This window comes from Microcebus murinus, chromosome 4 (genome assembly GCF_040939455.1).
Source record: "Microcebus murinus isolate Inina chromosome 4, M.murinus_Inina_mat1.0, whole genome shotgun sequence".
NCBI classification, from domain to species: Eukaryota; Metazoa; Chordata; class Mammalia; order Primates; family Cheirogaleidae; genus Microcebus; species Microcebus murinus.
The window spans coordinates 410,794-423,077 of NC_134107.1; the positions used below are offsets into that span (position 1 = coordinate 410,794).

Sequence of the window (12,284 nt, forward strand, 5' to 3'; positions counted from 1 at the left end):
GCAGTTGAGGTCTTTGGGCACAGCGGCTGGATGTATGCTCTGGCCGACCCCCCAGTCTCCGACTGTCGCAGAGTTCAGCCCTGGATTTCCCGCCAGGGGACGCGGGAGGGATTCCGCGCCCACACACGCACGCCAGCAGCCCGAGTGCTTCCACGGTTTATTTTCAAGTATAAAGGCTTCGCTGCAGGAGGGGCCGGGGTCGCAGGCAGTGCGGGCAAGGGGGCCGGACGCCCCGGCGGAGGTGGGCGTGTGGGCCGGCCGGCTTCCAGGTGCCAGGGCCGGTGCGCGCCCGGGGCCCTCTGCCGGGTGCCCAGAGGCCGAGGTAGCTGTGACAGGGGCCGGGCGGGGGCGCGGGCTCACATGACCGCGCAACACTGGCACGTCTTCGGTTTCGGGGCGCTCGCCTCCTCGCCCTCGGCGGGGGCGGGCGGCTCGGGCTGCCGGGCAGGTGCGTAGGTGGGCACGGCGCGCGCGCCGGGGGTGGCGCCGGGCCCCGGGCGCCCAAGCAGTGGCTGGCACTCGGCGGCGCGCGGCTCCGGGGCCCGGGCCTCGGCCAGCAAGGGCGTGGCGGCCCCCGACGGGCCCTGGGCCTCCGCAGGGGCTGCCTCCCCCAGGGGACCTTCTTGCCTCTCCTGGGACTGCGGTCCTCCCTCCTCCGGCCTCCGCGCCTCGTCGCCCCCAAAGGGAGGCCCTGCCTCGCTCCCCTCCTCTGCCTGGGACTCAGTTCCTTCCCCAGCTCCTTCCGTCTTCTCCGCCTCCTCTGTCCCCTCGCCTCCTTCCCCCTCAGCCTCCACTGTCCCCTCGTCTCCTTCCCCCTCAGCCTCCACTGTCCCCTCGCCTCCTTCCCCCTCAGCCTCCACTGTCCCCTCACCTCCTTTCCCCTCAGCCTCCACTGTCCCCTCGCCTCCTTCCCCCTCAGCCTCCACTGTCCCCTCACCGCCTTTCCCGTCAGCCTCCACTGTCTCCTGGCCTCCTTTCCCTTCAGCCTCCACTGTCCCCTCGCCTCCTTTCCCCTCAGCCTCCACTGTCCCCTCACCTCCTTTCCCCTCAGCCTCCACTGTCCCCTCGCCTCCTTTCCCTTCAGCCTCCACTGTCCCCTCACCTCCTTTCCCCTCAGCCTCCACTGTCCCCTCACCTCCTTTCCCCTCAGCCTCCACTGTCCCCTCGCCTCCTTTCCCTTCAGCCTCCACTCTCCCCTCACCTCCTTTCCCCTCAGCCTCCACTGTCCCCTCACCTCCTTTCCCCTCAGCCTCCACTGTCCCCTCACCTCCTTTCCCCTCAGCCTCCACTGTCCCCTCGCCTCCTTTCCCCTCAGCCTCCACTGTCTCCTCGCCTCCTTTCCCTTCAGCCTCCACTGTCCCCTCGCCTCCTTTCCCCTCAGCCTCCACTGTCCCCTCGCCTCCTTTCCCCTCCGCCTCCGCTCTCTCCTCGCCTCCCTTTTCCCTTGTCACCAACGGCTCTTCAGTCACCTCGGGCTTTTCCTCACCTCCCTTCTTCTCTCCTCCCAGCGGTTCCTCCACTGCCTCCTCCTCCCCGGGCCTTCCCTCACCCCGGCCCTTCGCGGCCCTCCGAGGCCCCTCGCCTCCGCTCCTCTCCGCGCCCTGCGTCTCCTCGCTGCCGCCTCTGCTCTCTGGGGACCCCTCACCCCCTCTGGCCTCCGCTCCGCCACCCGCCGGCCCCTCCGGCCCCTCCGCCAGCAGCTCCTCCCACTCCTCGCTCAGGGCCGCCCTCTCCACCCAGAAGAAGGAGCCCTCCTCGCCCCCAGGGCCCCCCGGCCCGCCGCCCTCCAGGCCGCTCCTGGGACCCCCGTCCGCTTCCCCGGGCGACAGCGGCGCTGCCACCTCCGGGGTCTCGGGCAGCCTCGGGGGGCCGGTCTGCGCCGCCTCCGGGCCCTCCCCCGCCTCCCGCACGGCCTCCGAGTCGCTGCCCCCCACGCCCTCCCAGACCACCTCCACGACGCCCCTGTCCTCCCGCACCCAGGCCGGGAGCTCCGGGCGGCCGGCCCCCCGCCTGTCCCCGACGGCTTCCAGCACCACCTCCTCCACCCTCGCCTCCAGCTCAGGCCCGGTGGCCCCCGCCGCACCAAAGTCCCCCGAGGCTCTCAGCCCCTCCCACACCACCCGGACCACGCCCCCTCCGTCGGCCTCGGCGCCCCGCCCCTCGCCGGCCACCTGCTCCGGAGCCCCGCCGGGGCCAGCGCAGGGGCCGTTGGCTTCCGCCCCGGGGACCTGCCTCGGGGCCGGGACCAGGGCGGGCAGAACCGCTGCAGCCTCCTCTCTGGGCTCCGGGGGGGACTCTGGGGCCACGCCCGCTGGCCCCACCGGCAGGGAGGCCCTCTTGTCCACATCAGCGTGGCCTGGGGGGGTCAGGGGCGGAGAGGAGAGGAAAGGGAAGGGAGGGTGAGGAAGGACCGAGAGGGCCCCTACCCTCGCTCCTCTTGGGTCACCCTCTTTGGGGGTGACCCTGCCCCCAGACCTAGGAGTTCCAACACTCACCTTCAGGACCTGCATCGACAGTGGGCTGGGAGAGGGGACGGTGACCCTGCAGGACGGTAGAGACAAGATCAGGCCGGCCCCCACCCCCACACCTTCAGCCCCCCCCCCCCCCCGTGCTGGGCCCCCACCCCCACCTTCAGCCCCCCCGTGCCAGGCCCCCACCCCCACCTTCAGCCCCCCCCATGCCAGGCCCCTACCCCCACCTTCAGCCCCCCGTGCCGGGCCCCCACCCCCACCTTCAGCCCCCCCCCGTGCCGGCCCCCACCCCCACCTTCAGCCCCCCCCCGGTGCCGGGCCCCCACCCCCACCTTCAGCCCCCCCCCTGTGCCAGGCCCCCACCCCCACCTTCAGCCCCCCCCCGTGCCGGGCCCCCACCCCCACCTTCAGCCCCCCCCCCGTGCCGGGCCCCCACCCCCACCTTCAGCCCCCCCCCTGTGCCAGGCCCCCACCCCCACCTTCAGCCCCCCCCCCTGCCAGGCCCCCACCCCCACCTTCAGCCCCCCCCATGCCAGGCCCCTACCCCCACCTTTAGGGCCCCCCCCGTGCCGGGGCCCCCCCTGCTCAAACACCCACGTGTCCCTCCACATGGCACCGTGGCCTTCCTCTCCTCTCCTAACTCCCTCTACCCCAGGGCTTGCACGCAGCAGGTGCTCAATCGGTGCTGCGCTCATGCAGCCAATCTCTGCGTAGCAGGGGCCGCTCTGCCAGCCACTGAGGTTACCATGGCCAAGGGACACTTGAGCCTTTTGCTGTTGGAACTTACATTCCAATAAACATAAACACAAATAAATACATTAGCAATGTCTACAAGTGAGAAGGGCTGTGCAGAGGGGGAAAAAAGCAGGGCAAAGAGCTAGGGAGTGCGTGGGGGGTGACAAGGTGCCTCCTCTAAGCTATAAGATGTGTGAGGGCCTCTTGGAGGAGGTGACATTGAACAGAGGCCTGAAGAGGTGAGAGGGGGCCGGCCATGAGTCAAGAGGTGGGGAAGGGCATTTCAGGCAGAGGGAACAGCAAGTGCAAAGGCCCTGGGGCTGCACTGAGCTAAGCAAGTTCAAGGAATAGAAGAGGGTCCCTGAACTCCCAACTTCACTGAGGTGCTTCCTCTGGGGTCACCCCACACTCTGGGTTTCTCTCTCAAAGACTGTTTCTGTGTGTGTGTGTGTGTGTTGGAAGTTTTTTAGTTTTTTTATTTTTGAGAGAGGGTCTTGCTCTGTTGTCCAGGCTAGAGTGCAGTGGTGCGATCACAGTTCACTGGAATCTCAGACTCCTGGGTTCAAATGATCCTCCTGCCTCAACCTCCTGAGTGGCTGGGACTACAGCTACATACCACCACATTCAGCTGATTTTTCTATATTTTTGGAAAGACAGGATCTCACTATGTTGCTCAGGCTGATCAGAACTTCTGGACTCAAGGGATCCTCCTGCCTCAGCCTCCCAAAGTACTGGGATTACAAGGCATGAGCCACCATGCTGGCCTCAAAGACTCTTTGTATCCCATCTCTTCCCCTGGACTTTGAGCCCTCTGGGGCCAGGAACTACGCCTTGCAAATGTCTAGCAAAGAACTCCAGCTTATACTAAAACCAGACAAGTGGCCGGGCGCGGTGGCTCACACCTGTAATCCTAGCACTCTAGGAGGCCGAGGCGGGAGGATCGCTTGAGGTCAGGAGTTCAAAACCAGCCTGAGCAAGAGCGGGACCTCATCTCTATTATAAATAGAAATAAATTAATTGGCCAACCTATATATATAGAAAAAAAAATTAGCCGGGCATGGTGGCGCATGCCTGTAGTCCCAGCTGCTCAGGAGGCTGAGGCAGGAGGATCGCTTGAGCCCAGGAGTTGGAGGTTGCTGTGAGCTAGGCTGACGCCACGGCACTCACTCTAGCCTGGGCAACAGAGTGAGATTCTGTCTCAAAATAAATAAATAAGTACAAACAAAACCAAACAAGTGCTTCCCACGCCAATTTTTTTTTTTTTTTTTTTTTTGAGACAGAGTCTCGCTTTGTTGCCCAGGCTAGAGTGAGTGCCATGGCGTCAGCCTCGCTCACAGCAACTTCAAACTCCTGGGCTCAAGCGATCCTCCTGCCTCAGCCTCCCAAGTAGCTGGGACTACAGGCATGCGCCACCATGCCCGGCTAATTTTTTCTATATATATATCAGTTGGCCAATTAATTTCTTTCTATTTATAGTAGAGACGGGGTCTCGCTCTTGCTCAGGCTGGTTTCGAACTCCTGACCTCGAGCGAACCTCCCGCCTCGGCCTCCCAGAGAGCTAGGATTACAGGCGTGAGCCACCGCGCCCGGCCCCACGCCAATTTTAAAGGGTCTGTGTCCCCTCTCTGTCATCCAACAGGCTCTTGGGGGCCGAGGTGAGACATCAGGAAGAGGTGAGGACCGTGAAAAACCTACACCTGACTGCCACTAGGCACAGATGTCTCCGGACCTTTAGAGTTCAAGAAAACCCAAAGAGCCAGGTTGCGATGTGAAGTGTCCTGTTTTTCAAAAGCCCACGTGCTATATATATATATAAAGGTGTTACCAAAACAAGAAAAGAAAAACCCACGTGGGCTGGCACCATGGCTCACACCTACAGTCCCAGCGCTCTGGGAGACTGAGGTGGGAGGATCGCTTGAGGCCAGGAGTTCAAGACCAGCCTGGGCAACATAGTGAGACCCCGTCTCTACAGAAAGAATAGAAAAATTAGGCCAGGCGCGGTGGCTCACGCCTGTAACCCTAGCACTCTGGGAGGCCGAGGCGGGAGGATTGCTTGAGCCCAGGAGTTTAAAGTTGCTGTGAGCTAGGCTGACGCCACGGCACTCTAGTCCTGGGCAACAGAGTGAGACACTGTCTCAAAAAAAAAATAGAAAAATTAGCTGGGCCTGGTGGCGTCGCCTGTAGTCCCAGCTACTTTGGAGGCTAAAGTAGGAGAATTGCTTGCGCCCGGGAGTTTGAGGCTGCAGTGAGCTATGATGACACCACTGCACTCCAGCCTCGGCTACAGAGCAAGACTTTATCTCAAAACAAAACAAAACGGGCCAGGCACAGTGGCTCACGCCTGTAATCCTAGCTCTCTGGGAGGCCGAGGGGGGCGGATCCTTTGAGTTCAGGAGTTCGAAACCAGCCTGAGCAAGAGCAAGACCCCGTCTCTACTATAAATAGAAAGAAAGTAATTGGCCAACTAATATATACAAAAAAATGAGCCGGGCATGGTGGCGCACGCCTGTAGTCCCAGCTACTCGGGAGGTTGAGGCAGCAGGATTGCTTGAGCCCAGGAGTCTGAGGTTGCTGTGAGCGAGGCTGACGCCACGGCACTCACTCTAGCCTGGGCAACAGAGCGAGACTCTGTCTCAAAAAAAACCAAAAAAAACGGAACCAAAAAAACACCATGTGGATGCCTTAAATTGCCAGAACATCTCATGGTGACTCTTTCCCATGCCTGGGCCTCATCCCAGGGCCACCTGCCCACACTTTCTCTTTGCATTCCTTACTGGGACCATATTAGCAGCCACATATCAAAACTTTCCCTCGTGCCCGTTACTGGTGCTAACCTATGGCCTCACGCGCCCTCCCGACGGCCTTTCCAGGGAGGCGCTGTCATTATTCCCATTTTAGAGATGGGGAAACTGAGGCTTGGGAAGGGAAATCAACTTGCCCAAGACCACAGAGCAAAGTTAACAGCGGAAGGTAAATTCGAATGCAGACCTAGTGGCGGGGATGCACTTGCAGAGAGCCGCGCTTCTGACCAATGTCCCGCTTTGGGGCCCGCCGGCCACGCCGCCATCCCGTGCCCCTGGCCCCTCACCTGTCTGCGCCAGCTGGGCCTGCTCTGGGGCTTGTGCTGGGCACCTGTGGACGCGCTCTGCAGCAGCTGCAGTTGGGACTGGAGTCTGGGGGGGAGAGGAGGCTGCTAGGAGCCGGGGCCCCAGGCTCAGTGGGACCCCAGGCTCAGTGCGCCACCTCCCCGGAACACGCCCGGGGTCCTCCTAGCCGGCCTGGGCAGGACCAGTGGGGCTCTACTCACGTGAACAAGCTGTCTTCTAGATTCTGGATCCGGGCCCGAGCCTGGCCCTCTGGCGACTGGGGGTCCTTTGCGGCGGGGTCCTCGGGCCGCTCTGGCCCTTCCGCTGCCCCGTCCATTAGCCAGCGCTCCCGGAGAGCCTTCCTCTGGCATGGGAAGGGAGCTGGGGCTGGGCATGCGGAAGTCCCCGCGGCTGCCCGCGGGCCTGGCAGATTTCTTACTGCCCCGCAACCCCCGATGGGACACACATCAGTCTGCAATGCATGCCCACGGCGCCCCCCAACGTTGCCAGGTGGGACCGCCGCCCCGCTGCCAGCCCGAAGTCTCCCCGCCCCCCAACACACCCCGGCCGGGGCGGACGCCCCTTGCGCGCACACGGCCCTTCCAGAACGGACAGACACTCCCAAAGGTGAAATCAGTTGTCCCTCCCGTCTGGCCCCTCCCTGCTCCAAAGCTGCACTAAGGCCGCTCCCATCTGCCCCGCGCCGGGACCGACACCTCCGCGCCCCAGACTCTGCCCGAGGTGGAGCCAAAGTCCCCGCTGCACCCCGCTTCGTCCCCGCCCAAGCTGGGCGACACCCCCCACCCCAAAGCTGGGACCGACGCCCCCAGTCGCCCCGCTCACATCCGACAGAGGCCCCTATGCTCCCCGGGCGCCCCGCGCAGCCGCCCCCCTGCAGGCACCCCGGCCGGCCGGGCGCCCCGCCCCACCTTGAGCCGCTCCGCGCGCAGCTTCTCCTCCTCCAGCTCGCGGCGCGCCGCGCGGATCTGCTCCTGCAGCCGCCGCTTCTCCTGCGCGGGGACGGGCACCGAGCTGCCGCCGGCGGGCGCGGCCTCCCCGCCTCCGCCCTCCCTCGCCACTCCGCGGGGCTCCCCGGGCTTCCCGGGGCGCGGGGCGGCGGGGGCGCGCGGGCGGCGGGGAGGGGGCCGCGGCCGCGCTGACTCAGCGGCGGGGCGGGGCGGGGCGCGGCGGGGGCGGGGCGGGGCCGGCCGCGCCCGGGATGCTGCGGAGGCCTCGCCGCGCCCAATGGGGGTCTGCGGCTGGGGGGCAGGGGGCGGGGCCTTGGGATGGGGCTCTGGAGGCGGGTCACGCTGCGGGGTCCGAGATACGGGGTTCAGAGAGATGGGGGCTCAGATGCGGGGATCAGAGGGAGGATCCCCCTAGATCTAGACTCTAGACATCTGACGTGGGGATCTGGAGAGACTGGGGTGTCGAGATGGGGTCCGGAGAGACGAGGGCGGGCGAGATGGGGAGATCAGAGAGACAGGGGTGCAGAAGTGGGGTGCAAAGAGATGGGGTGCAGAAGCGGGGTGCTGGGATATGGCGTAGAGAAGTCGGGTGCAGAAAGTTGGGGCGCAAAGAGATGGGGTGCAGAGACGGAGGGCAGAAGGCTGCCGGACACGGAACGGACCAGAGCGGGGCCCAGAGAGACGAGGGGCAGCGAGCTGGAGGTCCCCTAGGAAGGACCCTGAGAAGGGCGCCCCAAGGCCCGGAGAGTTGAGAGGTGTGGGGTCTGACGACCGGCGGTCTGAGAGACGGGGCTCAGACACCGGGTGTCTGGGGGGCTGGGGCCCAGGAATGGGACCCGGATGATGCAGGTGTGGACAGCCCCCCCACTACGACGGCGGCAAGTGACCAGAGGAAATGCGGGGAAGAGGGGGCTGAGCATTGAGGTGGGGCGTCCTGCGCAGCGCTGCAGCTGGGGGCGCTCTCTCCACCCTTCACAGTGACCCCAAGGAAGACCGGGGTGGGACCAGGAGCGAGCTTGGGGAAAGTTTGGGGGTTCCCGGGGCGCAGGGCAGAGCGCACAGGAGGGCGTCACTTACCGCGATGACTTCCAGCCGCTGCCGGTAGAGGGAGCTCTCCGCCATGGGCCTGTGGGGAGAGGGCAGCGGCTGCGGAGGGGGTGGGGGGACCCCAACCTTCAGCAGACCAACCTCTTTTTTTTTTTTTTTTGGTAGAGGCAGGGTCCCGCTATGTTGCCTAGGCTGGTCTCAAACTCCTGGCCTCAAGCGATCCTCCCGCCTCGGCCTCACCAAAGTGCTGGGCTTAAAGGCAGGAGCCGCCACACCAGGCCGGGGCAACCTCTTGAATTTGAGCTGCTTAGAAAGCGCCCCGAGCCCGGCGTTTTGCCTCTATTTCCGCTTTGCACCTGGGAGCAGTCTGGGCAGAGGGCGGTGAACAGGGGACCATGATTGGTTGAGCCTAAGATCTTGCTAGGTAAGACATTGCCTCTCCCAGCCTCAGTTTCCTCATCTGTAAAATGGGTAGGGATAGCTTGCCACACCTCTCCCGCCTCAGAGGACCCTGGCAAGAAAGTATTCAAACAAGGAAAAGCTTAGTGCTCCAAAAACAATACCATAATTTATTATTATTAATTATGATTTAAATAATTCTCAGATCAATCACATTTATGATTAATTCTAATAGCCATTCCCAGTCCAACGTACCGAAACTCTCAAATCCAGCCAGGCCCCTAACATGCTGTGTGTCTGTTCCCAGTTCCACACCCTCTCTGACCTCTGCTTTTACCCAGGATCCCTTAAGCACTGGGGCAGGGGGAGGTGAGGGAATTGGAGGGGAGAGAAGTGGCCATCCCACCATTGCCATGGCAACTCCAGGGCTGCCTCCTCCACCTGCCAACCCCTCTTCCTGGGGGCAAGGGTCACTGGGTCACACTGCCTAGGGCTGGACTCTGAGCTGAGAGGAGGGGGAGACCGCTGTTTAAGGTTTAACCTGAGAGCCACTCACCTGCCTTAGCCCCGCCCCACTTTCCAGCCTGCAGAGTGGCCCCTGGCCCCATTTGGGGTCCCTGTAGAAGCCGGAGGCTGGCTACTATGACGTGCACAAGATGGTTGGGGGGCATTAACTGTCACGTCCACCTCATCGCAGGCATGCACTGAATACTCGTGCTGAGCCCGGGAGTTGGAGGTTGCAGTGAGCTGTGAGGAGGCCACTGCACTCCAGCCCAAGCGACAGAGTGAGACTCTGTCTCAAAAAAGAAAAAAAGGGTACCTCCAACTAGGTCGCTATATCGACTATGCTGCTCATATTGCCTGTGCAGCATAGTCAGTAACAGCGACATAGTTGCTAATATCCACAAGGCAGTATCTATCTACTGTCATCTCGGGGACACCTAGCCTCCCGTGGCCACATAGCAAGTCCTCAAACATTTATTAATTTTTTTTTTTTTTTGAGACAGAGTCTCGTTCTGTTGCCCGGGCTAGAGTGAGTGCCGTGGCATCAGCCTAGCTCACAGCAACCTCAATCTCCTGGGCTCAAGCAATCCTCCTGCCTCAGCCTCCCGAGTAGCTGGGACTACAGGCATGCGCCACCATGCCCGGCTCGTTTTTTCTATATATATTAGTTGGCCAATTAATTTTCTTTCTATTTATAGTAGAGACGGGGTCTCGCTCTTGCTCAGGCTGGTTTCGAACTCCAGACCTCGAGCGATCCGCCTGCCTCGGCCTCCCAGAGTGCTGGGATTACAGGTGTGAGCCACCGCGCCCGGCTATTAATTTGAACCCTAACCCTACTAGGAGAGCGTAGTCTCACAGTCCAGACCCCCTGTGGCTACCCCATGAAGGCGTAACAGCACTGACAATATACAGTGTTCTCAGCGCCCCACGGGCCTCCCCCGGCCCCTCCCGGCCCTGATGGTGACATGTGCTCCAGCTGACTCCTTGCTGAGTGGACATCACAGCGAAGAGCAAAATCAGCCAATCAGAAGCGCATCCCTCGTGCCAGGGGCTGTTGTAAACGCTTTGCCTGCAGTAGTAACTAATTTAATCCTCCCAAGGACCCTAGGAGGTAAGCAGTCTACTGTCCCCATTTTATGGATACGGAAACCGAGGCTCTGACAAGTGGCGAAAAAGATGCGTCCAAGGTCGTGAAGTCGGGGTCAGAACTTGAGGCTCCCGGATCCCAAATACTGGGAACGGAGTTGGGGGGGGGTCCAGGTCCAGGAACCCGCATCGGGGCAGCTAGGAAGGCACAGATCAGTCTGGGGGTGGGGCGGGGCTGGATTTGGGTTGGGACAAGGAACTGAAGTCACACTTCGCAGGGTACCCCAGAGGAAGCCCTGACTCCCCGCTTCTGGGCTTGCCCCTGGGGGAGGGCCGAAGTCCTCCCTCTCCTGTCCTACCCCCAAGATGTAATCTCTCTGCCTCTTCCTCGCTGGGGGGATCGGGTTCCCATTGCTAGGCAACCAGGTTTGCAGTTGGTGAATAATGCAATGGGGGACCCAGAAGGGTGAGAAACTGAATTGGGGTCCCTAGTAGGGGGGAGCCCCTTTTCCAGAACTCTTTACAAACCTCCGGGGCCCCGGTCACTTTCCAAAGCCCGCACACTTCAAATATTAAAATACTCCACACACCACATGCGATATTGTTTATCTCTGACTCTATAAGGACAACATAGGTGGCCATGGCTTGTGGCCACCAGGAGCCGGTTGGTGGCCATTTCGAGAAATAGGTCATCATTTCAGATTTCCTACTGTCTTTCTCAGTTTGGAAGACAGGTCGAACTTCTGTTGGACTGCATTTTCCTCCCACCCTGGACAGACACGGAAGGGGTGATTCTTAGAAGCAAAGCATGCAAGTGACAGACCCTGACATTCCCCAGCTCTAGCCCCACCCCCAGGCTGGACTTTGGGTTCTCAGGCTGCCAGCGGAAAATCCCCGGAGAAGAAGGTGGCCGGGGGAATCCACATGTCCCCCAACCCAGACCCCGTGGCTCTCTGGGGAAGGAGGGCATTGAGGACCTGTGGGGTTGGCTGCCTACCCCCTTTGCTCTCCCGGTCCCCTTAGGAGAGGCCGGCTGGGGCTCTTGGCCCCCAGGCAAGGCCGCCATCCCCTGTGACCCCCTCCCAGGCCCTGCCCAGCGGTCCCCCCCTGACCCCAGACACTTACATGGGTGTGGCCGGAGACCACACCTGGCTCTGCAGAGCCATCTCTGCCCAGAAGCCCACTTTCTGGTCTCGGAGATCAGGACCCACCGCCCGCCTGCCTGAAGTGCCAAGGCTGTGACTTGGCTGGCCAGGGTGGGGGGGCTGCAGCGGGCACCGGGAGAGCTGGTCCAGCTGGTTTGGGCCGGGGAGGCGGGAGGGAGGCATGCAGCAGGCGGGCGGGAGGGGGCTGGGGGCTGGCGGGCAGTTGTGGGGAGGTACTATCAGCTGTCCTGATAAATTATTCACCAGCCACTGGCCTCCTCTCTGCACCGGCCGCCTCTCGGCAAACACGCTCTGTCACACTCTCGGTCAGGAATGCCGGCGAGAGTGGCCAGTTGGTGACTGACCGTCCCCCACCACCAAGAGAATGGCATCTCCATCTGGCACCCCCCGTCATGCTGAGTCTGACTGCCCTGCAAGAGTCACGCACACACGACAGCACCGTCGCATAGCGCACGTGCCAAACACGCTTACACGCCACCCCCCTCCCTGATCGGACCCAGCTTCCAAGTGGGAAGGGCGGGAAGGGGGGTGGGTGATCCAGCCAGGGGATTCTGGAAACCACAGCCTGAGCACCAGGGAACCAGAAGGCTCGAGCCCTGGGGGGAAATGTGGGCAGCTTGCCTCAGTTTCCCCTGCTGGTATACAATCACGTGATAACCCCCGGACACCCCTAGATGCTGTAAGAGCTACAGGTAGGGTGGTGACTAGAAAGATCTAAGAGAACCTCCTATCCAAATCTTGAGGGTCCCTGTTCTACACCCCAATCCTGTTCTTCAAGGGCCAGCACCCCCTTTCTCAGCTGACCTCACACTTCATTGAAAC

At 62.2% G+C, this 12,284-nt stretch overlaps 1 protein-coding gene across 2 annotated transcripts; it reads right to left on the bottom strand.

Annotated features, from left to right (window-relative positions):
* Positions 1 to 140: 140 nt before the first annotated feature.
* PALM3 (paralemmin 3) lies at positions 141 to 11,614 on the bottom strand. Of its 2 annotated transcripts, XM_076001439.1 has the most exons (7): positions 11,422 to 11,614; positions 8,338 to 8,386; positions 7,222 to 7,302; positions 6,514 to 6,656; positions 6,295 to 6,379; positions 2,496 to 2,541; positions 141 to 2,356 (listed from the first exon to the last, which is right to left on the bottom strand). In XM_076001439.1, the coding sequence occupies exons 1-7, from the start codon at positions 11,460 to 11,462 to the stop codon at positions 357 to 359; spliced, it is 2,445 nt and encodes an 814-aa protein (XP_075857554.1). In that variant the 5' UTR covers positions 11,463 to 11,614; the 3' UTR covers positions 141 to 356. The 2 variants fall into 2 exon arrangements, with proteins under 2 accessions (XP_075857554.1, XP_075857555.1); XM_076001440.1 differs by lacking the exons at positions 8,338 to 8,386; positions 11,422 to 11,614 and having other exon boundaries at positions 6,514 to 6,730; positions 7,222 to 7,467.
* Positions 11,615 to 12,284: the final 670 nt, after the last annotated feature.

Bases quoted from the DNA above. Each gene is read 5' to 3' on its own strand.
- PALM3 (XM_076001439.1), bottom strand. From the start codon at position 11,462: ATGGCTCTGCAGAGCCAGGTGTGGTCTCCGGCCACACCCAT. The intron at 7,303-8,337 runs GTAAGTGACGCC...GTCCCCGCGCAG, and splicing joins AGCGGCTGGAAGTCATCGCG to GAGAAGCGGCGGCTGCAGGA. The intron at 2,542-6,294 runs GTGAGGGGCCAG...ACCGTCCTGCAG, and splicing joins GGCCCAGCTGGCGCAGACAG to GGTCACCGTCCCCTCTCCCA.